This window comes from Phaeodactylum tricornutum, chromosome 19 (assembly GCF_000150955.2).
Source record: "Phaeodactylum tricornutum CCAP 1055/1 chromosome 19, whole genome shotgun sequence".
In the NCBI taxonomy this organism is placed as follows: domain Eukaryota; phylum Bacillariophyta; class Bacillariophyceae; order Surirellales; family Neidiaceae; genus Phaeodactylum; species Phaeodactylum tricornutum.
Genome location: NC_011687.1, coordinates 430,804 through 455,549, shown reverse-complemented (window position 1 = coordinate 455,549; position 24,746 = coordinate 430,804). Strand labels below are relative to the sequence as shown.

General features: G+C 51.1%; 3 protein-coding genes across 3 annotated transcripts; 1 reads left to right on the top strand and 2 right to left on the bottom strand.

The window, feature by feature from the left end:
* Window positions 1–9,198: 9,198 nt before the first annotated feature.
* On the top strand, window positions 9,199–10,187 carry PHATRDRAFT_22797 (predicted protein; the record flags this gene model as incomplete). Its single annotated transcript, XM_002183452.1, has 2 exons — window positions 9,199–9,581; window positions 9,696–10,187. The coding sequence occupies 2 exons, from the start codon at window positions 9,199–9,201 to the stop codon at window positions 10,177–10,179; spliced, it is 867 nt and encodes a 288-aa protein (XP_002183488.1). The 3' UTR covers window positions 10,180–10,187.
* A 2-nt stretch (window positions 10,188–10,189) lies between these two features.
* Window positions 10,190–12,228, bottom strand: PHATRDRAFT_48846 (predicted protein). Its single transcript, XM_002183322.1, has one exon. It carries the CDS (start codon window positions 12,135–12,137, stop codon window positions 10,254–10,256), a length of 1,884 nt encoding a protein of 627 aa, XP_002183358.1. The 5' UTR covers window positions 12,138–12,228; the 3' UTR covers window positions 10,190–10,253.
* A 1,814-nt stretch (window positions 12,229–14,042) lies between these two features.
* PHATRDRAFT_54960 (predicted protein) lies at window positions 14,043–24,746 on the bottom strand. The gene is made up of 4 exons (XM_002183321.1): window positions 23,858–24,746; window positions 21,179–21,193; window positions 20,388–20,397; window positions 14,043–14,474 (listed from the first exon to the last, which is right to left on the bottom strand). Exons 1-2 carry the CDS (start codon window positions 24,651–24,653, stop codon window positions 21,180–21,182), a joined length of 810 nt encoding a protein of 269 aa, XP_002183357.1. The 5' UTR covers window positions 24,654–24,746; the 3' UTR covers window positions 14,043–14,474; window positions 20,388–20,397; window position 21,179.

The following is a 24,746-nucleotide window of genomic DNA, read 5'->3' as shown; positions in this document are numbered from 1 at the left end:
TTCCTGAAGCTCGTCTGTTTCACGAGTAAAGTCGTTGATCTGGGCTACCGATAAGTTGAGCTCATGCTGCAACGAACTAACCTTCCTACGGAGGGAGCACTCCAGTTCCTCCTTTTCCTTTTTGATGGCGTCACGTTCCTCTTCAACACTCTTGATCTCCCCACGTAACTTAGAATAGTCTTCCATCGCCCGTTTTTTTGCTTCCTCGAGCATTGCGCGCCCTTTGCGAATCACGTTGTCTGTGGTTTCCTTGGCGTCGGCAATCTCTTTCCGAGCGGATTCCATTTCTGATTGATACTCGCCCTTGATACGATCCATGCGATCCTGCGCCTCCGCTCGTGAGTTCTTGAGCGACGTTGCCATACGTTTTTGGAGATCGTTGATTTCGTTCCGACTACGTTCCAGTACCTCATCTAACTTGCGACTGGCCTCGTCTTCCTTCCGACGCGAGGCCTTGCGCTCGTCTTCCAACAGTTTATTCATATTTGACTGAAGTACATCTTGCTCTTTCTGTGCCTTTGCGACAAGCACAAGACGTGTGGTTTCCAACGAGTCGTGTGCCTCCTTTATGGCAACTTGATTGGCTTGCTTGTCTTCTTCTGACTGATCTCTGAGTTTTTCATGTTCTTCCTTGAGCTGCTCGATTTGACTATTCAACTTGTCGGCCCGTTGTTGAGACTCCGCAAGCAGAATTTTTGTGGCGGCCATGGTCTGTTCGGACTCTTTGAGCTCGTCCGCCGCTTTGCGCAGGTCCAAGTCGAATTCCATTGTTTGAGCTTCCCACGTTTTGACATCTTCCCGGAGATCCTCAATCTTTTGCTCCGCCTTTTCGAGACATTTCCTGGTCTCTTCCAGCTCCGACTCCAACTGCTCCTGGTGTTGGAAACGTTGGGCCAACTCGCTGTTGGAGGATTCCAGTTGGGATTGCAATTCCTCTTTTTCTCGGCGCAACTCTTGTGCTTGGTTGGTGGTATCCGACAATTCCTCCTTGGTTTCTTCGCATTTCTCCCGACACTGTGTGAGTTTTTCATCCAGGATACGACCCAGAGCCTCGGCATCCGTGGCTCTCTGCTTCCACTCGTCTAGATCCACCGATAGCTTGGCTTCCCGCTGTTGAATATCACCAAGCAGAGTTTGCGTTTCCACCAAACTCTCCTTGGTCGACAGAAATTCTTCCTTGTACCGATTGGCCAACCGCTGAGAATCATCCAAGCGTGCTTCCAACTCCTCAACCGCGTCATTCTGTCGCTTGGCGGCAAACGCGCGCAATTGTAAGTTTTCATTCCGCAACCGCACGAGTTCCTGCTGAAGTTCCGGATTCAGCTCGCTGATCCCAACACCGACGCCGTCGCCGTTTGCTACCGCGTCCATGTTGGCCTGCGTTTCTTCTTGAATACGAGCGACGAGTTCTTCCATTTGCGCCTTTTGTGTGACACTTTCCTTCCAGAGGTGGCCGTTCCGATCAGAGCTATCGGAAGCTTGCTGCTCCATACGTCGCATATGATCCTGGCATTCCACCAGCTGAACCTCCGCCTCAATAGCACGAATTTTATAGTCGTCTAGCTGCCGTTTTGTGTTTTGCAAATTCTGGACCTCGGTTTCGAGACGGACCAACTCATCGACCGCCTTACCGTGTTGGGCCTGTTCCCGCGCGAGTGCCTCCTTCACATCGGATAGTTCGGTAACCTTGTCGCGAAACTTGTTCAGCTTTTCATTTGTGGCGTTCCAAGCTTGCTGGCTGCTCTGCATGACTTCCATTTCTTCACGGGCCGCCATGAGTTCACGTTGGGCCTGTTGTCCGGACTCAGCCTGTTCCTTTGCGACCTGCAGTTCCCGTTGGAGTGATTCCAATTTCGACTGTAGGGTTCCTTCCTGCTCTAGTTGCTTCTGTCGAGCTGCCGACTCGATCTGCATCATGTGCTTGCGCTGTTGCTGTTCTTTCTGCTCCATTTGCGCACGGACCTCTTCTTCACGAGACTGCGCCGCATCCACGAGGGACTGCAAGGACTCGTTACGGTGTTGGAGGTCGCGCACGATGGACTGTACCCGTGCGGGCGAGTCCAGCGTACCCGGACTGAGAAAGCCCGGCGCCGACGAGTTTGCGTAACGGGGTTCGGAATCGAGCAAGCGCTTACTGGGGGGAGGCGAAAATCCAGTCGCGGTGGGGCTGTGGCCAAAGGCCAACGAGTGGGAGCGACTATCCTTGGTGTTGCTGCGCACTGGCGTGGGGGGTGGTTCGTGGGGATCCACGGGTGGCGTCGCGTTGCAGCGGAGGGAGGAACGCAACACTGGTGGCGTCGATTGTGGGACCGGCGGAGTGGCATGGCGACTGATGGAACTCGACAATCGGGCCGAGCGCTGTGGCGATCGTTTCTTGGTACTGCTGGTCCTTGTTCTACTACCTCTACTACTGGAACTCCTACGTCCCCGTTGTTCAATGAGCGCCATGAGTGTCTTCTGCGTGACCCTTTCCAGGGTCATGATGCGCTCAATGTAGGTCCGTCGGTGGTTGAGATTCGGTGCGGCAACGGCACAATCGAGTAAATTGGCGAGAACGTGACACTTGAGCCGGTGTGGGGTGAGTTTTTCGTTGGCGGTGGACGAAGGACGTGCCCGCTGCGCCGTCAGCAAGAGCAGAGACGTCCAAATCTTGGACGGTTCGTTAAAATTGGTGTTTTCGTCGTCGTTTAAGGAATCATCCTCACAAACTTGTTGTCCTACTGTCCAAATAGCACTGTAATGTGTGTGTGTATTTGAGAATGTGTACGTGAGAAAATAAAGAGGGTCAGTGATACGGGGGCAGCTGTATATCCACCTCTCTGCTGCTGTCCACGACTTGGTGTGCACGTGTTTTGAGCTGCTTCGACGTGACTGTTGATACGTACCGTACGGTGGGGAGTTGATCCAAGACATCCCAGAGTCGATCCGCCGCGTCAATTTCACCTGGCTGAACGAGTTGATAGTCAAAGGAGGGAAAGGTCTGCAACCAGGCTACGAGGGCGGTGACTTCCTTGGCAGTTGTCGGCGAATCCTTGATAGGTGTGGACGTACTTGACGTTGTCGTCGTAGGCGACAATACGACGGTTGGCGACGATGACTGCGGTACGGTACAATCCATGGAGACGAACTGAAGCGAGGCGTCCCAAACAGTCTCGGCCAGCGAGTAAAGGTCACCGAGGAATCCAGAACAATCCACACTCTGTGGGCTTGTGTCAACAACAAGGGGTGAGGGTGGATCGTTCTCAGAGCTTGTTGTGTACAAATGGTGAGCGATCTCTTCACACCCTTGACTGTCTTCGGAACTGGCGTAATCTATGGTGTCGACTATCGACTCACACAACCCGACTGAACTACGGCTCAACGTGTCGTCAGTGTGTCAAGTTATGTTTGTGTGTATGAGTGCAAGTGTGTGACAATTCTGTGTGTGTGTGTAGGTATTTGTAGTCACGTTCGGTAGACACAAGATAGGTGGAGAAGTAGGTAGGTATAGGTATCTCTATCTGTATTGGATCGATCGATCGAGCCATCGACGGCGAGCGAGCGATTTCCGCGGTGTATAAAGTCACGGTACGAAAATGTGAAGCGCCGCAATCCGTTGTTTGCGAGAAATGTCCGTTCGGCGGTTTGCTTAGGATTTTTCGTATATTAAGTGACGAATATTTATATAAAAAGATGTGGAGTCCTTCGGCGATGCGCATCGCAGATTGACACAACCTACGACACGACAAAATGAACACGGATGTAGGTATGCGCGCGCCCGCCTGGGACGACAGTTCGGTGGTTCGCGCCGAAACCGCGAGCACGGCGACCAGCAGCCGTCGCGGACGACTTGTTCCACACCCGACGAGGCCCGTCCCACACCCAACGGTACCGGTTGGGTTGCCTCCCATTCGTTCGTTCGTTCGTTCGTCCTCGGCAATGCGACATTCCCCGTTGCCCACCTTGTGATACACACGGAGCCCGATCGTATCCGCGCGTACACCTTACAGTGCACTGTATTCTATACTATACTATACTATCCTTACACCTTTCACGACATCTTTTCGGATCCCAATGCCAGTCGACCCTGCACAGAGCGTCGTCACAATGCCGTCGACTACGGAAACGATCACGGGGGAGAAAGAAAATGCCGCCAACGTCAATCCCAACGTCTCTCGCTGCGTCGATCTCGACGATACCAGTAAAGTGCTCACGAACAACACCACCAACAACAATAGTCCTGCTCCTCCGCGACAGTCGCCGAACGTATTTGATCCAAGGGAAGAGTATTCTGCCGACGACGAGGACGGCGCGGAAGATGCCGAGACGGCGCCCTTGCTCGATCGACGAGATAGCCCCACGTCCAGAGATACTCCCACCCTTACGTCCGGCACCGGTACACACAAGCGTCGTCGACAGACCCGTAGTGGAGCCTTTGCCATCCCGACAACGTCCTGGCAAGGCTTTGTCCGACACGGAGCCCAACTCAAGGCCTTCTTGGACGATGCCGTCCAACAAGCCGTCCGACACGCCGAACGACAGCCTCCCCACGATGCCTCCCGGACCAGCTCTACGACCGCCGCTGCGACGCCCGGCCACGAATCCAACACGCCGGACCAATCCCAGCCCCACGCCGCCGAACTAGCACGCGAAAAGACGGCGGAAGTCCTGCGGCTCACCCGGGTACGTCCACACACGAACACCAGTGTATGAACACGTGTGTATACGTGTATGTAATACAAGCTTGTAATGTGTACGCAGCACCATTCTCTCACACCTAATCCATCTTTTTTTTTTCTCTCTCGGTAGCAACTCAAAGACGCGCAATCGCAAACGTCCACCCTCCAAGCAACCAACGCCAGTTTGCGGGAGGAAGCGCAGGCGACCCAACAGCGATTGCAGCGCACGTCAGCCGCACTCCGCATTGCCGGTACCAACGCCGCCAAGGCCCGGGAAGATGCCGACGCGGCCGAAGCCACGGCGGCGACTCTCGCCGATACACTCCAGTCGCTCCAAACGGTCGTGGAGGAAACCAAACGAGCCTCCCATCTGCTGCATCAGGAACAACAGCAGTTGGAGCAGACAGCCTCGGCTGTGGAAGCCAATCTAGTCCGCAAAGAATTCGAACTACTACGCGCCCATCAGGCTGCACAACAATCGCAAACCGAATCCCAAGAATTGCGCAACAATCAAACAAGCTGGCAGCAGGAAAAGAGTTCCCTGCAGCAAACCCTCCAGCAAGCAGAAATGGACCTCCAGCAAGCGCATCACGCAATGGACGAACGCCAAGCAATGGAGATTGCCCGCAAGCAGCGAGCCGAGAAAGTGGAACAAGAATGGCGTCAGGCACAGTCGCTCCTGGTGGAAGCGACTGCCTCGCAAGAGCAAGCGATGCAGACGCAGACCGAACTCACCGATACCATTCAGGTCCTTCGCGATTCCAACCAAACCCTGCACGAACAACTACAAACTCAGCAAGTCAAGTCCCGCGAAGATACGACCCGTCTTCACGAAGCCTTGACCAAGGCAGAAAAGCAAACACAGGCGCTCAAAATTCAGGCGGAAGCCACCGAGGAAGAAATACAACGGTTGCGCGCCGACAAGACTGCGTCGGAGAAGCAAATCGCGGCGCTCAAAACTCAACTCGTTTCTTTGGAGCGCCAGTTGCGCGCGGCCGAAGCCCTATCGGCACAGTCGGACGGAAGTCACCCGCAGAGTATGGTGTCGCCCGAGATTGCCTCCTGGCAGTACAGTACAGGCGCGGCCAAAACGCCCCTGCCCTTTGCTATTCCACCCTTGTCAAGCTCCTCCAAATCCGCCGCTACCATGTCTCCCGAAACGGCTTCTTCCGACGCAAACACCACCACCCCTAGTCCCACCTGCTGCGTCTGCTTCAAGGCTTCTTTCGGACTTATGAAGAATTGCCAGTGCGGTACTGACGATTGTCACAAGCGGGCCCACGTGGCCTGTGCCAACCGTATTCAGCCCGGTCCAAGCGTGTCGCATCCCGGTACACCCGCCCCGCGTTTACCCTTGGTCCTGTGCGCCAACGGAGGCGTCGCCCGCGGACGGGCGGTGCGTGGGGGAATGACCGAAGAAGGCTCCGTGGACGCGTAATGCGTACACCAGCAACCGTGGGAACACAAATTCCCCTCCCCTTTTTAACATGAGCCAGCGGTCGACAATGCTGTTGACTGTGAGTGCATGTCCGAATAGACGGAAAGAAGTTGTCTCCCCTAACATAAACTGTTTGATGACACTAACAATAGAAATGCTTTCGTGAACAATCCACGTTTCGGGAGCGACTCTGCGAACCAACAACATTTATGTCGTAGGCAGTGAGTCTCATCCTTGCAAAGTACACGTAAATTCTATAAACTAGAGCAATGGACATCACTAGACAGGAAAGGTTACCCATGCTCCCGAATTCTTCAGAATCACACTTCCAATTACGCAGTAAGGCTTCGAGTTCCTCCTTTCTTTTGCAATGCGCCGGCATTGACTCTCGGAATAATATCAAAATAGAAACTCCGCATTCCAGGAATCCTATTTTAAAGCCCACTTTCAGAGTCAGGCTCTGTATGCTGATATCAAACTTTGACGATGGCTACCGAAAATCAGAGCATTTGGATTGTGCGCTACGGGCTGACCAAGTTCCCGTTGGTGGAAAATAAGGGACCATATGACAGTAAGTCACATGTTTCGGCATATTCCCCGAGAAAATCGCTGCTCACTTTTGATCCCTTTCCGTGCCCTTCTTTGTGAACGCACGCTGTTACTCACACTCGTTCTACGAACAGGTCCGATCGACCCGACCGAAGGCGTGGACCACGCTATCGCCATAGCGAACTGCATCGCATCCGCTGCGGATAAGCCTACGGTGGTGTATGCTTCGCCTTTTTTACGAACGACGGAAACCGCTCACAGGATTGCCCAGGCCTGTGGCTGCCCTGTCCATATCGAAGAGGGCTTGACGGAATGGCAGACGCCTTCGTTGTTGGTTGATGAGGCAGGCAATCGCACTCAACCGAAATCAACTTCCGCGCTCGCTTTGCTGTATGCAACCGTGAATGCCGATTATGTGTCGGTCAATCCTGCCGATGGCAGCAAGGATGCCCCCGAGTTCCCGGAGTCGGAAGAGGCATTGCTGCGTCGATGCGCCAAAACAATGCGTGAATTACTACACATTACAAAGGGTAACTTGTGTATTGTAAGCCATGCTCCGTGTGATCAAGGAATAGCGTATTGGTTGGAAGGTGCAGCATCCCCGAAAACAAGCAAATTGACAGCGTGGCCTCTGGGCGGCATTACCAAGTTTCGTTGTGGAGCTTTGGAATTGTACGGGAATACCTCGCGCATGCCTGGAATTTACGAGCCCGGGATTAAATCGTGGTCACTGCCGTGTTTAGAAAAATAAGCAAGCGATTGAATCTCGGTGTTTGTAAGGCCGAAAATACTCTATATATATATACATGTAAGTCGCTGTGTGGGAATTAATTGTAAATTGGCGAAAAGCAATTCCAAATCTCCGCCACAAAACTTGACAATGCCGCCCAGAGGCCACGCTGTCAATTAGCTTGTTTCCTGAGAAGCAGTTTGAAGTCGGAACCAGGGTACGGCAATTGGGTCACGTTCAGTTCGTCCAAATCGTAAAGTAGCACATATTCTCGTCAAGTATTCTCTCGGAGGATTGTTGTTCCCATTCTTTAGTGGTCATCTTCCAATTTATTTCACTTTTGGATTCTCAAAGCTGACGGGCCAGTCATCTATTTTGCCGCCGAAACGTGCCGCAAGGTTCTCCTCCGAAACATATCGGAGAGTCGTTTCTTCTCCTTTTGGTTCCTTCTGGGAGAGATGAAGTCAATTTTAGTAACCACCCGCTTGGGCAGAAATGGTCGCATAACTCGCCAAGGTACCTGTGCCCATACCGGAGGATTGCAAAGGAAAATCTTTTCTAGCAGTTGAGGATAGCAGTCTTCCATTTGATTGGCAACTACCCCATCTCGTCGTGATCCCTCGCGACTAAAATTAGATATTTTATAAAATTCCGTATCCAAAAGGCGAACCGTTTTCGTAAGCCGGCCCGTGGTGCGCGTGATATAATCCAGCCACTGATGAGTCCATTCCGAAAGGAAGCACATGGCACCGAGCCACGCTTTCTCGTCAAGATGTTCAACGAGCAAATTTTGGTCAACACCTCCCAAACACAGGTACCCTACCACTCCACGTCGTGGATCTGGAATTCCGTAGGTAATTAAGTTTTCCGCAACGTTCCTCATGAAAGCTTTCAAGTCTTCAAGGATAATGCTACCCGGCGGACACTTGACTGTAGTCCGATCCATTGGGTAGTCCCGAAGATCTTCGGCGTCGAGCCTGTGTTCGTGCCGAAAGGCAAGCGTGGTCCTCGCTGCCTTAACGGAGGGCGTCAGCTTCTTTTTGTGGCTCAGCAGGAAACGAAGAAGCCATAGATCATCATGCTTTGTAGGATTATAGTGCGAATCTTCAGCGATCTCTGCTTTGATTTTGTCGATATGCTCGCGGTTTTCTTCAATGAGATCTTTGACCGAGGGACGATCGTCGTGATCGTCAAGTGCCGCAATCGGATCTGCAATGGCAACATCTGTGCCTTCCATCCATATCCAAGAAGTCATCTTGATGTGGTTGATACAGTAAAGAGAGTTGTGTTTGATTCACTGTCAGTGAGGTTGGTTAGGATTGTGGATTGTGGATTGTGGATATATGTCAACCAATTCTGCAATATTCAAGGCAGTTGATTCGATATGACGTGTCGAGCTGGTAGGAGTTGACACTGACAAACCAATCTGGAACAGCATAGAAACATTGTGTTCTTTTATTTGTTTCTATTGCATTATATCAATTTTGCAATATGTGGTTTTTTTAATTTATTTTTGACACAATGCATCTACCATACCTTTTTCGTTTGAGGATCGGCAAACAACGAATTCTCGTAGGTAAAGAGATACCAGAGCGCTTTCAATATGACAAAACCCGGACATAAAATCGCAGGTCGCGTCTGTAGGTCAACCGAAATGGAGCTGCCGATTTCCGATCATCGCGCTGTCTCTCGACAATGGCAAAACGCGCTCGAACGACGACAAAGTGGCCGCGGCTTTGCACAGCTCTTGGCTTGTGCTCATATCGCCCACAACTTTGGGTACAGTTGCTGAAGCATTCGCGTAACGACCAAATCAGACTATTATGACGACGCTATTACTGGATCCAGATATTCGCGACTGGGTCGTTTTGCCACTCTTTGTGATAATGGTAGCTGCTGGTTTGTTGCGACATTATGTTGGTTTATTGTTGCAAGGCGAAAAGCAGCCAATGCCCGTTATTGCACAGCGTTCTCAGAATCTGTTAGCGCAAACGGTGCGGATTCGCTCCGGAGCATCACACTACATTTCCACTTGGCAGTGGCATGTACGAAAACAACATTACGCGGCACTCCTGCAACAGGAAGCCGAATGGGCCGAAGCGGAGCAGCAGAAAAAGGCAGATTCTTCCGACGATGACCCAATGTCAGCCATGCTGAATAATCCGCTGGGAATGCTCAAGGGAAACATGGTCTTTATGGTACAAAAGTAAGTGCGAATGTTCATCGCTAGATACCATCTTTGTGACGCTTCACTCGTAGGTACGATGAATCAATCCAAATCTTGTCCAAATTTCGACTCACTCATAGTACGCGTCTACAGTATGGTCATGATGCAGGGCATTCAGCACTTTTTCTCCGGGTTCATTCTCCTCAAAGTGCCTTTTCCTCTGACGGCTGGGTTCAAGGACATGTTTCAAAAGGGTCTAGCGGAACTCCCGGACCTGGAATCTTCATACGTGAGTAGCGTTAGCTGGTATTTCTTGGTCATGTACGGACTCCGAGCCTTTTTTCGTCTCGCAATTGGCGATCCCAGTTTGGAGGCCCGGGAACAAGATATGCTGCTTGCGCAGTTTGGTCTGCAAAATCCTCCCAATCCGGGCCAAAAACAGGACGGCGAATCCATGGCAAAAACACTACGACAAGAAGCTGAGAATCTGGAGTTGTTTTTGCAGTCGCACAAGTCCGAATTAGACACTGTGGAAAAGCGACTTCTTGGCAAGCGCATGCCGCGTAAAACATACGGGGACCAGGACGATTTCTTACTCGGCGCGAGTTCGGGGAAACCTAAACGTAAAACCCAATAAATGTGGCTCTCTAACGCGAAGAGACCTCGTTAAGTTGACTTATTCCACATAAAGCTCTCTATTTGCAGAGCGGCCTACCACTGTGTATCCTTGACGGGAACCCCCGCTGCCGCTCCGAGGCTATGTTGCAAGGGCGGTACAATGTGATAGCGCGTATGCAGCGAGCTTCCTGCCCCCAACTGCGTGCGACCGCTCGACTCGTTCATTTGCGGGACCCGCAGCAGTGTTTGTGTAGTACCAACGCGAAACCGAGTTTCTGTGGGAGTCTCCCGTGCCGATGTCCGAATCTGGCCGCCACCATTGACGCAACCGCTAGGACACGCCATAGCTTCCACGTAGTCGTATCCGATCCCTGATTGCAAGTGTTCCGAAGTGTATGGCTTAAGAACACGCTGAAGCGTTTGCATCCCGTACGCAATCGCAAAGTGTAAGATAGGCTTACTATCGCTACTCAGGTTGGCATTGGTTGTGAAATTTCCGTCTTGGCTTCTATATAGTGCCACGTGATAGTAATCACGCCGTCGCTGAGTCGAGGCGGCAACTCGGGCACTGACTCTCCCTGCCTGGTCGGGACCGACTGGTTCCCAGGGCAATTCGTGGGCATCCAGCTGCACTCCGAACAGACGCTTGGCAGCATAAGCAAATATGAAGGACGCATAGCCACCGGAACCCAACGTGAAGGCAGCATTTGAAGAGATTTCTGCATCTTCTGTGGTTAGCGTCGTGATACAGTGACTGTTGGAATCTGCTATCAATACGGGCTCCGCAGCTTTCGTGAACGACGTACAATCCGATAATGTTGCCAGAGGTAATTCACGGAAGCATTTCACTATATCGTCGATTGATACATCCAGCAGTTCCTGAATTAGCCTCATACATTCCTGCGTCGTGATTACAATATCCACATCCTTGCCGCTTTCATCCTCAAAGTCTTTTCGTGAAGCCTCTAGCTTCTTGTCGTGGCATGGCATGATAGCCACATGATAGTACTCTTGTCGTGGAAGGGAGGTGTGCTTGTCAAAATGTTGCCGTTTCCAAAACTCACCGGCCAAAGCCAATGGTGATTTGGTCGTTGCCAAATGAGGCACTGCCTTGTGCGTTGACTTTTCGACCAGGCAGACCACGGCTGGACAAGACCCCGACAATAAGGGCAAGCTGCCTGCTTGCTGAGCACCGCCATCATGATAAACCGTTTTTGTTTCCCCATTGACGTAGTACTGCGACTGCGATCGTGATTCTGCAAAAGAAGGAATAAGCTGCTGCTGCCAAAGCTCGTCTTGGGGAACGTCAACTGCCATGGCGTCCGGATCGTTCGTGGTTTGCTTTCGTTTATAAGCGCGACAGAATTCCAACGCCGCTTCCTCCAATGACCAAGCCAAAGGTATGTTGCCGTCCAAGACGCTCGAAATCTTCAGCGCTCTCCATAATAGAATAGTCCATCGTTGCTGCGCCGATAGCGACAGGCTAGGGGAGCAGTTGAATTCACGACTGAGATGACGATGCAAATCGGCCCAAGCGGCGGGAGAAATGGTCGCCACGATTTTGGGACGATCGTTTTCTTTTTTCGCAATCAGCTCTTTCAAAGCTACGACACTGTGTTGCGTTTCCAGCAAGACCGTCTCAGCCGTCGTGACGCAACCGGAGCAGGCCAAGCAGTCAGCAATGGACGCCTGCACCGGATCCTTCGGGACTCTGGGTGTCCAGTCGGAAGAAGCGGTGATTGCTGCAGGAAGACGACGACGCACCCGTTTCCTTGGGACAATCGCTGGGTTCTCCGAGGCAGCAGCGGTGTCGAAGCTGTTCGGGTCGTCGTTGGCATGGTTACCATTGGAGAGGGTTCCCACAACTCCACTTTTCTTCTCGTCGTCTTTCTTTTTGTCGGTGCTAAAGAGAGGATTCACACAGGCTTGCGACGGTGCCAAGTAGTCGTCCACATTACTTAAAAAGACTCCCGACATTGAGGTCGACTTTATACGACTTTCGGTACGGCACCTACAAAAGGCAATGGAACGGTAAGAAATGCAAATGTGGAAATAGATGTTGCCTTCCCTTCCCAGAAACGAATGAACATGATGAGATCAGCAACTTTGCAGAACCAGAATGTGAAGACTTCTCGAGCACCGGCCAGACACTTCGATGAAATTCTGTCGTCTATCATCCGACGACTCTAGTAGCTTGAACTCCGCGTCAGCCTCCCCCCCCCTAATGAGGGTACCCCAGCAAAATAATGAAAACGTGGTATCATATACGTAGTTACATTAGTTCAGGTTTTTCCGAAATAGATCAGAATCCTTACTGTTAATTGGGAAACTGAAAACAACGTGGAGATGACGCCGTTCAGTATGAAATACCAGAACATGGACAAATGAGTTTATTACAAATCCTCCTAGTCATCGGAAATGCAAATCTTCAAGATTCAGCCAGTACGCTTAGGCAGTGAGGCGTTTGTAAACCCATCATCACATTTCGGACCAACTTCCAGCAATTGGTTTGAAGTTGGACCTTCGCTGGTGGCGGACCATGAGGAAATTATTGCTGGCGCACGATTCCATTCTTACCACTTTTACGTCCTTACTAGTAGTACCTCAGGGGAGAACACACGCAAGATTCTACAAATTTGCCACGAGCAGATAGTTCTGCGCGAATCTTGGAACTTGGCGTAGCAGTACCTTCCCCCCTTTGCTGCCACCGGATTCTTTTATAAAACAAAAACCAAAATTTTCTTTAGCAAAAGGGATCAAATAGCGAAAGCAAGGATAACATGACAGTTCCTCTCTCTGATAGCAAATGCATAGAAGACGAGCAGTTTGTGCTCCCATCGTCTTTGCTCTTGGAGAAGACCGAGGGTGTCGGTATGGATGGCCTCGACGAGACCAAGGTGTCTCTCGACCAACCAACGTCTCATCCGAAACAATCGTTTATGAAAGCCGCACGTAGCAAAGCTCTGCGTCCCTTTGTCATTATTTCTTCATCTTATCTCCTCTTCACCATTACCGATGGAGCCATTCGAATGATTGTATTATTGCACGCGTACAACAAGAACTTTTCTGCTCTCCAGGTCGCGTTCATGTTCACGCTCTACGAACTAGCTGGAGTCTTTACCAATCTCGCTGCTGGTGTCATGGGGGCTCGCTGGGGGATCAAATTGACTCTTGTTAGTGGACTGGCCTTGCAGCTATTCTCCTATGGTCTACTGTTTGGTTGGAAGGACGAATGGACCCGAACGCAGGCAATCGTGTACGTAACGATTGCCCAAATGTTTGCCGGGATTGCCAAAGACTTGACCAAACTAGGAGGAAAGACGGTGACAAAACTCGTTACGCCAGAAGAACAGGAAACCCAACTCTTTAAGCTCGTCAGCCTCTTGACGGGCTTTAAAAACTCATTGAAGGGGGTCGGATACTTTGTGGGCTCCTTGTTGATTCAGATCAAGTACGAGCTCGCGCTGGCGGTCATGATGGGTTTGATTGTGTTGGCCATGCCATGGGCAATTCTTGGACTGGATAGTAGTCTGGGTACAACGAAGTCTAAGAACGCGTCCTGGAGAGATGTTTTCTGCTTCGACAATCACAATCTTAACGTGCTTTCGATTGCGCGGCTATTTTTGTTCGCATCACGTGATTTCTGGTTCGAGGTTCCGTTGCCCTTTTTCTTACGGAGTCCTTCCTGTGATGGACTTGGCATCGATATGTGTGCGATGGACTCAGATTGTACCACAAATGCCGTCTGTGGTACACAAGGATTCTGTGAGAACTTGAACGTTGGTGGCGGTTGCGGTGGATTGGCGATGGATCGGGTCATTGTTGGAGCCTTTTTGGGTGGATACATAATTTTGTACGGGCAAGTGCAATCCTGGACTCCACAGCTTGTAACGGGACCGCTGCGACAAACACCGCCCAACAAGCTGACCGAAGTTTTGTGGGGAAGCCTTAATTGTCTACCAACGCTGGTCGCAGCCATTGTGTTGCAAGGGTCCGACATGTTTGATTCTTACGACGTTTCGGGTATGACGGCCTTTCTCGTAACGGTGATCATTGCGTTCGCCGTAGTGTTTGCGATAAACTCGTCCATTCATTCATTCTTGGTGGTTAACTACGCCGCCAAGGAAAAGGTTGCCGTCTCGGTCGGCCTTTATTACATGAATAACGCAATGGGAAGACTCTTCGGTACACTCGGTAGCGGTTTGCTGTATACGTACGTGGGTGAAAAAGTTAACGATTACTCTGGCAATGATGCGGTGGCAGCCTTGGCGGCTTGCTTCTTTGCGGGGACCGCCTGCAGTGCTATTGCTGCCTTAATCACCGTAAACATTGATGATCATAAAGTGGGCCTCAAATGTGGGCCATGCTGGACGATTGTTCCGGGAACGGAAGATGCGGATGACGAAGAAGAAGGTGTACAAGATGACATTTCTGGTAAGGTAGGCGACACGAAGGATGCGAAAGTGCCGCACGATTTGGATGAGGAGTCGAAACGAACCTGCTAGCGCTTCTCTATGAGCTTTTTGCCGAATTTACAATACTATACAATAAAAATTTGCGTTAGGTTAGACTTTTTCGGATGGGTACGCTTGTCGTTGCCACATTACTTCTGCGGCGGCGTTTGCTCGGTAAATGATCAACTTGGTCGTCATTTCCAGAATCGAAAAGCAGGCTTTTCGGAGCTTTACCGTAGGATGCGAATTGGCGTACTCATGCTTCGTCCGTTGGGTTCGTCCATTTACAGTTAGCATTTTTCGCCACCGCCGACAATTGTGTCGCTAATTTGAAGATTCCTTTCCAACTTTCGGAGTTACGGTAGCTTTTCCCCACGGGGGCCGCTGTTACTATCAATACCAAGTCTATTGTGGGTTTGCATTTCTCGTCACCTATCTCACTAGTCGTCTGAGGTTGCACCGCGTGAATCGTCGGACACTCCGCTGTGTACATCCTCGGAGACGATGCTTTGTGCGTCGTCCGAGAGCCCGCTTTGCGCATCGTCGGACCCGACGCTTTGTTCATCGCGAGATGCACCACTATGCTCAGCGTCGGACAAAATTTGCTGTTGCTGTTGTTCTTGCGCCTTCTTGGCGCGCAATCTAGCCGTTCGAATCCTGTTTTGCTCCAGACGAAGCTCTCTCTGTTCTTTAGTCTCCGAGGCACGTATTTGCGCGGCTCGAATGCGAGACCGTTCGAGCCGTGCGAGACGTTGCTCTTCCGTTTCGTTGGCCCGGATACGAGCCGTTCTCGCGCGAGACTTTTCCAGTCGAAGCTGTCGTTCGTATTCCGATTCGTTGGCACGAATTTGGGCAGCCCGGGCACGCGCTTTCTCCATGCGAGCCTCCAACTGACGCGATTCTTTCGTTGGCACCACCTTGTTGCGTCTGGGTTGCTTGGTAGGTTTACTGTTGGTTGCCGACGCTGGCTTTTTCTTCTTCCGGGGACGCCCTCCGCCCTCCTTGGGAACGGTACGACTTCTAGGTTTCTTCGCCGGAGCCGGACGAGCACGTTTGTTGCCGCCGGCCCCAGTCCTCGATGTGACTGCCGGATTCTGGGAACGTGCCGTAGTCGCGGATCCGGATGTCTGCGGCTCTTCCCGCGCTCGCCGTTCCGCAGCCCGGAGTCGTCCTTCTTCCAACCGCGCACGGCGTTCCTTCTCGGACTCGTTCGCCCGCCGCTGTGCCGCCCGGAGACGCCCCCGCTCCAACCGATCCCGCCGCTCCGTTGGCGTTTCACGGGCACGTCGTTGCGCCGCCCGGATCCGCGCCTGGGCGAGCCGCACGGCACGCTGCGACGCGGTTTCCCCGGCCCGCATCGCCGAGACCCGCCGACGCGTCGCCTCCCGCTCGGTCGCAACCGACCAACGACGATCCCGCGGTCGCGACGCGGTCGTCATGGTGGGGGGCACAGCTGAGGGTACGAGCGAGAAAAGGAATGGGGGGAAGGATTTCGAATACGGTACATACACATTTACATACGGGTGGAAAGCGGATCGTGGAGGGACGTGTGTCCCTGGATCCTGAACACACAAACACACAGAACAGGATGCGAGGGCAGGTGTGGAACACGGGTACGGGACGGCACGGTAGGGTACGGTAGGGTTACCTTCGATGGTTCATAGAGTACGCGGTTCCGTTGACGTCGGGATCAGACGAAGCACAATCACCATTTGCCAATCGCCAAACAGACGGTCCAGTATACCGCATAAGAACAAGACACAGAAAAGCACAATCACCTACTATAAAACGAGCTAGTGGGACACGACAGTGACACACGGTCCAAAGTCGTGCCCTCACAGTTGCAACATTCCGTCCAAATTCCTGCTCGGTGCACAGTTCGTTCGTTCCCTTCCTCGCGTCGAACCCGCACCAACGAGAGAGGACGACTCGCTAGTGTGACCTTCCATGGCAAATGGGAACGATCCAGACCCCTGGGATGCCTTTGGCAGTGACAGTGAAGCAGATGACGACAACGACAACAACAACAATAATACCGTCGACCGCACGGACGCCGAAGCGGTAGCCGTCTACTTGACGCAACTCTTTCTCAAAGACAATCCCCAATTAGCCTTATCCGATCGATCGGTCGACGTACGAAACTCGGTGAATGGAGACGAAGCCGAGCTTTCGAGTCGCGCGAACGTATGGAGTGCTGCTTTGCATCGACACGGCTTCCGGTTGGGGGGCGCGACAACGGCGGACGGTCCGCAACACTTCGATGCTATTGTACTGTTGGGGAACGCGAACAGTAGCACAAACGCCGACAACAATTCTCTACTAGACGCTCAACAACAATTGGTTCCGGGTGGTTGTCTCGTTGCCGATCGCGAGCGAATCGATGCCACCGACCCGCTGCAATGGAATCGCAACGACCAAATCCACGTGTTCGTGTCGAAAGCCAGTGGCGTGGCGTATGCGGCAATACACACATGGCCGTGCCCCATCCAGACCTCCAATTGTCCCTGGTTACCGTCCAATCACTCTCTAAACCAGGAACTGCGCCGCGTCACCGACGCTACCGTGGTCTTGTCGACTGCCGAACGCGCAGCCCAAACCTTAACGTCTCATACCGTGCAAAAGGCAGTCGCTGCGGTACAAAAGTACGGTTATTGTCTACTACCGCAACTACTGGACCGTGCAACGTGTCGAGAATGGGGGTGTGCAGTTCTGGGAGACTTGCACGAGGCGGCCAACATTTTACTGGAACGAGACCAAGTCGATATCTATCATCCACACCAATCGAAAAATGATCCCACTTCGTATCGAGAACTTTCCATGCGGGAAGACTTACGCATGGATATACGTGGTGGACCAAGCTTGCGACGCAAGCGCGGTACAAAAGGTAATCAGCCTTGGACCATAACCGCTACCGCGGAACTTGATTCGTCCAACCCACAGCACTTCTTGCGGGGCAATGCCAATATTCTAGAAATCGTCCGGCGCGTCATGAATCCAAAAGACGAATCGTTGGCATCCGGCAATTTTGGTCGCTACAACTTCCAAGGCCGGGGTCCGGACGCTTCCTACCAAGATTTGCGTGTCGGCATTGTCGGGGGTATTGTCACTTTACCCGGGGCCGCCGAGCAAGCCTTGCACTCCGACACACCTCATTTGTTCGAACACCAATCGTGCTTGCCGGCTCACTACATTAATGTGTTCACACCGGGATCGGCCGTCCACGACAAGGTAGGGCAAACTGCGTTGATACACGGATCGCACCGTCTCGACTTCACGGCGAAATACTGCAACGACCAACATATTAATCATGCGGAGCTCTGGAAACACTTGGTTCGACCGGCAATGGATTTGGGGGATTGCTTACTATTTGACTGCCGAATCCTGCACATGGGGCTCGCGAATAGAAGTGTCGACGTGGAGCGACCACTTTTATACACCAATATGACAATGAGCTGGTTTCACGATCCCAAAAATTGGGACAACGAAAAGCCGATCTTTGGAGAGAAATAGAGAAAGACGAGTCGTATATTCATTGAGATACTGATTGCACGGGTTCCAAACCCCTTTGCCTACTCCTTAGTCAAACTTAACGCAACGAGTAACCGCATTTACAGGTATTGTTAGACAAATTGCAGTGGCATGTCTTGATAGCCATACTTGGCCTTATTGTCGCTGTAGAGTTCGCGAAGCGCTTCCAAGTACGAGTCGTGACACTGATCGACGTACTCTTCGTATCGGAGACCTTTCTTCATTTCGGGAAAAACTAAAGGTTTACCTATTACCACATGAATTGGATGTCGGTTCGGAACCGGCCACGTAATAAAGGGAGTCGAAAAGCTTAAAATCTTTTCCAATTGTAACTGGGCTTGCCAGAGCCACGATCCTTTTTCCTCGTCGGCCACGTACAGTGTATCAAACGCCTCGTTCTCACCAAATCCCAAGCAGGGGATCGGTTTTGCTCTAGTCTCTAAAGCCAACCGAACGAATCCTTTCCGACTTAATATTTGCAGCTTGAAATTACTACGGTGTGCGTGTAGCGCTTCGGCCGCGCCGCCCGGGACTAACACGATCGATTCTTTTTGTGAAAGTTTTCGCTTTAGCGTCTTCTTGTTGGCCGAAATGATACCCAAGCATATCATCCATTCTCGAAAAATAGGAGCATAGAACGAAGCATTTAAGGTTACGGCCCACCGTTTAATGCCAGGAAATACCTTGTCGAAATGGCATCCATTCATGTTCATGGCCGTGTTCACGCCCATGCCAATAATTCCGTGTGGATGATATAGAAAAATGTACGGGCCTTGCTCAGAATCCAGGTCTTGTGTTTTGTGCAAACTCACGGGAAAGTAACGAGCCACCAACTGAAAGAAGATATTTCGGCGTAGCCAGTCGATCTGTTGGTAGGATAGCCACCGGACGCCGAGTCTTGGAGTCTCGTCGAACACGCAATAGACGGCGTACGATAAGACGACCATACGAATCGGTATGGTGGGCGCGAAGTAAATCAGAGTGCAATAAATAGACATCCAAATTAGCATCGAATACATCGGCACGCACATCGTGCAGTTCACGGTCAGGAAAAGCTCCCTGAGAAACGCAGTGAGCCGGAATCTCAGAAGTTCGCTCGGATCTTCTGGTACGACAGACTCATCCACGCCAGTTTGTGCAATACCCAGGGGCTTGCTCATGCCTGAATTTTAGAGGCAATAAATGCTGTTTATGCGACCATCGATAAATGTCAAGTCAGGGGAAGTGATCGTCGCGGGGTCAGAAGATCTGAAGCAAATCCTTGACGAAAAATACTGCTGGGTTGCATTATTCGTTTGCTTTGACTATTAAAATTGTCATTCGTCGGATATACATGAAAATGGACGCTGATGCACGTCTGCCCATCGCCACTACAGACAACGTGAATAAGTATAATTTTCCACATTGTCCTTCTTTGACGTTTTTTCGTGTCGCAGTAGTCCCTGATCGAACGAAGAAGGCCTTGTGGATCGATAGGCCTTTCACGAAACCGTGTTTGGAGCTGAAAATATCCACCGTGCCTAGAACTTCGCAGAATTTCTCACCCAATACGGAATTCACGGAGAATCTATACCGAACGAAGGCCTTTCTCACGATGGCCGAAATGATCATTTGCGAACGAAACGATGCTAGCTAGTATGGCTTGATAGGCTAGAACGCCTCGTATTTAATCATAACCGCGATATTGATCATTGGACTAGCTAGCTTCTTCCGTCCAAGACTGTGTCAGAGAGCATTGCAAAATGTTCAGCTGATGGGGTTAGGTCCTTACGTCTACGCTTAATCGTGCCACGCTTTGTCGCGAACAGTGACCTGTATGCCAGAGAGGAGAGCCTACGTACTGTGGCTTCCGCAATGGCTAGTGGTAGGAGTGACCGAGACTATCTCGAATCGACCATTTCCGCTTCTGTCTGGAACAGCGACATTATTTCCTTAAAAGACATACACATAAAAAGCTAAGAGACTGATTGATTTGGCATCTACTTTGTTACTGTATCATAGGAATTTGCTGAAAACCTCTCCACGCTTGCTCTGAGTGGACGGGTCAGACAAATATTGCTTCCGTGTAGTGAATCTGAACGCTTTGTCATGATGTCCCGGATCTGATTTTCTTCACTGTTGGCGTCGGTGGCAGTCGCTTTGAGCTGATGCACCACGAAATTCGTCCCCTCGGGTAAGTGATAAGGCCTCCTCGATAATTTTGGCTAGGAAACGCCGCTGAGCTTGACCGTTTGTATTTGCTCGACCGCCACTGCGATGTGGAACGTCTAGCCCACTCGAACCTCGTGTGGAATTACCCAAAGCTGGAATACGATCATCTGTTTCTTCGCTCAAAGCGCTAGCGACGTAGTCAAAGAGTGTCAGTTGATCAGGTGTGACTTGGGAAGGCTCTGATGGCTTCATGGTTATCGTCCTTGTACTTTTGAGTGAGCTACTGCAAAGGGAAACGGGAAAAAATCGTTCTTCGAGGAGTCTCTCGTAATATTACGGATGCGCACGATTTGCGTTCGTGTGGTTATTTTCAAGGCCAGATGGATTTTTAGAGTATGACATTCCGTGTCGAACAGTAGGACCGAATTCAAACAAGAATTATTAAATGAGCACAATTTCGTATGCAGTCATTGGTCATTAAACCATCTAAATGGAGCATGTCGTTTCTGATCATGTATTATCGACAAACAGCAATGCGAAATAATTTATTACCGCATTGATACCTCTAGTAGAAGCTACTCAAGTGCCCTCTAGTAGGCCTATTAAATGTTTTTGAAATATGTCTAATTCGCCGCGACAGACAGGTTTTTACAGGGATGATCTGACGGAATCCTTGTCGAAACCATGTTTTTTATATTTGAAAAGCTGTGTTTATGTCCTTTGATTGATCTCTCATGTGACCTAAAGTATGACCCCAATTTTCAGAGTCATTTATAGGTTTTCACTTTGGAGAAAAGACATTTTTGAAGCGACCTCAACATCATTCGGATTGCAATTTCGTGGGTCTAAATAACTGTAAAGCAGAATACTCGCAGGGTTCCTTCTTTCAATACTCATTTCCAAGAAACACGAAAAAGGTTTTATACCAATTTGCCTCTGGAAACGTCTGCTTCCAACTACATGTCGTGAATTGAAACTCGCATGTCACAGTCAAAAGTTAATGCGATACGTTCGTTTGACTTTTGCGATCTCCGCTGACACGAGCTTCAATTTTTGGTCTGTCGAAACCGGTTTCATGCGTGCTATCTTCAATTCTGGCTTTGGATGCAAACGTGGCAATGGATACCACCACGTTTTTTTGCCAGGAGTGCATCACCGAGCCGAACTATTGCAAAGCAAAGTAATCTTTAAGTGATTTTTGTACTGCATTGTATCTCAAACGATAAGCTTCCTTTTCTTGAAAGGGTAGCTTGCGTTGGACAGCGGCCGCTGACATGCAGACGAGTATCCGTATACCGACCACAATTCTGGTTCGCTATCGTCGTCGTCATCCATACTGCTTCCTTCCAGGATAGTAGAAAATGCGTAGTCTTGCCGTGGCTGGACGGGACGATGACAGAGCGGCACAATAGGTGCAACGCTACTCGTCGGCGTGATCAAATTTCGAACCGGATGCGGCGTAATCCAACGGCGGCCCTCCAAGAGACACCGTCCCTTGACGGTATTGGTCAATGCTCGCAGGGACTTTCGAATCGACGCCAAAGCTCGTTTCGTTTTGCGCTTTTTCTTTTTGGCCGCTTCAAAGGCCTCTCGGTCCCAATAGCGCAATAAATCAAATTGTTCCTTGTGTCGCGCCGAATCCGAACGCATGGCCGTGGCGGCGTAGGGGTGTTCGGTAAAGGGCTCGTCCAAGAGCGCCAACGCCGTCGCTTCCATACACGTCGACATGGTTTCCAAATCGTACCCACCTTCCAAGGCCACCACAAACGGGGTATGAATTCCGCCAGCTTCCAGGACACTCCTTGTCATGATGTAGAACATATCGGGCGAAAGCCCACAGTCACCCAACAAATCGCCCCTTGCCGCGTCTAGACCACAAGCAATCAGAATCAGGTCGGGTCGGAAAGCCGAAACGACCGGTAAGACGGCTTCTTGAAAGGCCGCAGCGTACTCCACGTTGCCCATTCCTCGGGTTTCCCAGGCAATATTTAGGTTGGTTCCGGCTGCAAATCCGGAACCCACTTCTTCGGGGTGCCCCGTTCCCGGATAAAACCAGTCTCGTTGTGACGCTGCACTGGTCCCAAACGCCGCACGATGAATAGACATGTAAAAAATGTTCGGATCGTCGTACGTGATATCTTGGATACCGTTGCCGTGGTGAATATCCCAGTCTAGCACGAATACGCGTTCGGCCCGGCCCTCGTGTATGGCATGTTTCGCGGCAACGGCAATGTTGTTGAAGTAGCAAAAGCCCATGGCGGCATCACAAGTAGCGTGGTGACCCGGAGGGCGAACCAAAGCAATGGCGCGGGTGGGGCCAAAGCCTGTTTCTTCGTTGGTGAGAACGGCGTCGACGCAGTTGACGACGCCACCAACGGAAAGCGAGGCGGCGTCGAAAGTATCCTTGCAAAAGTAGAGATCATTATCGACGCACATGTCGCGCAGGCCTTGGTCGGAAAGAAATCTACTACGCAACATGTTGTCGTAGTGATCGGAGGAATGTGCGAGTTCGATGGTACCTCGCTGGCAGGGAGTGGGAGCGATGGGAACGAATCGCTGTCGGTGGAAACGATCGTAGGCGCTGTTACAATACTCTTTACGAGCGAGTAGACGGCGTTCGAGTGATAACATTTTGTCGTGGAGACTGACGATTCGCGAGGCTCGCTCGAAGCAGGGAGGAATTGCTGCTTCCGGGACACTGGGGTCGCCGTGAGCAACAACTACGGCGTCATCGTCGTCGGCAAAGCCGGGAGGAGGACGGTGCAGAGCCATGCGAGCATCATAGCAGAGATAAACAGAGGTTGGACTGGCCATTGTAAATATCAATGTCAAAAGTGTGGATTTTTTTTATTGTGAGCCAGAGTCTTGGTTCGAAAAACCGGCGGAAAAACTAACTTCAGCCTTGATGAAAAAGTCGCAACGAGAAGGCTCTTGCCAAACCAACGAACAACGCGGCAATCGAAGGTTCGCATCCGTCGATGGAGCAGTACGCGACCGTCTTTCGACCCTATAATTCATCGTATAAGATCAGGGAGGTTCGATATGCTCCCTGATGGCCTTGGAAGGGGCAGTGGACCCCCCAATGCTAGTGATCTGCGACGGCCATGGTCGGATTCGCGTTTGCAACGAACGGCCAGAGAATTTCTGAGATTAAGTCTACCACCAGCGTCCTCGGAATAGAAACGCAAATCCGTCTGTCTGTCGTCGACAAAAGCCTTTCCTCGTTTCACCAATTTCTCCGGACTCGGCAGCATGTCCGCCGTTCGCGGATAGGCGAGACTTTCTTCCAATGTTTGGCAACGTGATTGCAAATGATTGGTTCCAGCTGCAGCCAAATTTGGTATCTACTATCTACATAGGATACCGAAGACTACCACGAAGTCTTTCGAGAATTACTATAACTCCAAGGTACGGTACTTTCGCGAACGTAGATTCTTTTTAAGGCAGTACAAATGGTATAAAGTAGACGCATTCAGACGCTTATTGAACGGAGACGATTCTCGCCCTCCCCCAATTATTTAGAATCGATTCCGAGCAACAAGCTACTACCCCCTCCGCCGCTACCACCGCCAGTGTTTGGCAAGTAAACAATGTTGCGAGAGTTCGCCAGCTTGCCCGCAATCTCCTTGGCTGCATCAATACGTCGCACCTCAATAATCGCGTTTCCCGTCTTCTCCATCGCCTTTGTGATGATACGGGCCGACTCGGCTTCACCCTCCGCTCGAGTCACCATCGCCTGCCGTTCCTGTTCGGCTTTCTTCACAACCCACTGCTGGCGTTCCGCTTCCTGACTGGCCACCTGCTTGGCTTCGATAGCCTTCATAAATTCTCGACCAAATGTCAGATGCGTAATGGAAACGTCGTCCAGCGTAAGATGAAAGTGTTTGGCACGTTTCATCATTTCGTTCTTGATGCGCTCGGACACTTCGGCACGTTTGGAAAGAAGCTCTTCCGCATTGTACTGCGCAACCACAGATTTTAAGACTTCGTTTCCGATAGAAGGAAGAACGCGCTCGTCGAAATCTGTGCCCAGTTCACGGTACAGAGTGGGAAGTTCCTCTTCTATGGGTCGCCACAATACGCGAAGCTTGATATTCACCATCTGTAAATCCTTGGTACCAGTCACGGACGGCACCTCTCGTGGCTTGGTACGAATGTCCATAATTACCGGACGCTGGATGATAGGTACGATGAAGTGTGTTCCTTCTTTACGGACATCCGGTAAAATACCTCCACGAAGCGTATCGAACATGACGGCGCGTTCACCGCCGTCAACCGTGTACAAACATTGCGAAACGGTGAAGGTTCCAACAGCCAAAGCTCCCGTTGCCCGCCCCAAGCGATTCAAAGCTGCTTCCATCGAAGTGGCTTGATGTGATGGTCGCTGGGAGGTATGTGTGGGCTGGAACAAGGTATCGTTGGACGCCTATACTGATGTGATGGTGGATATGGA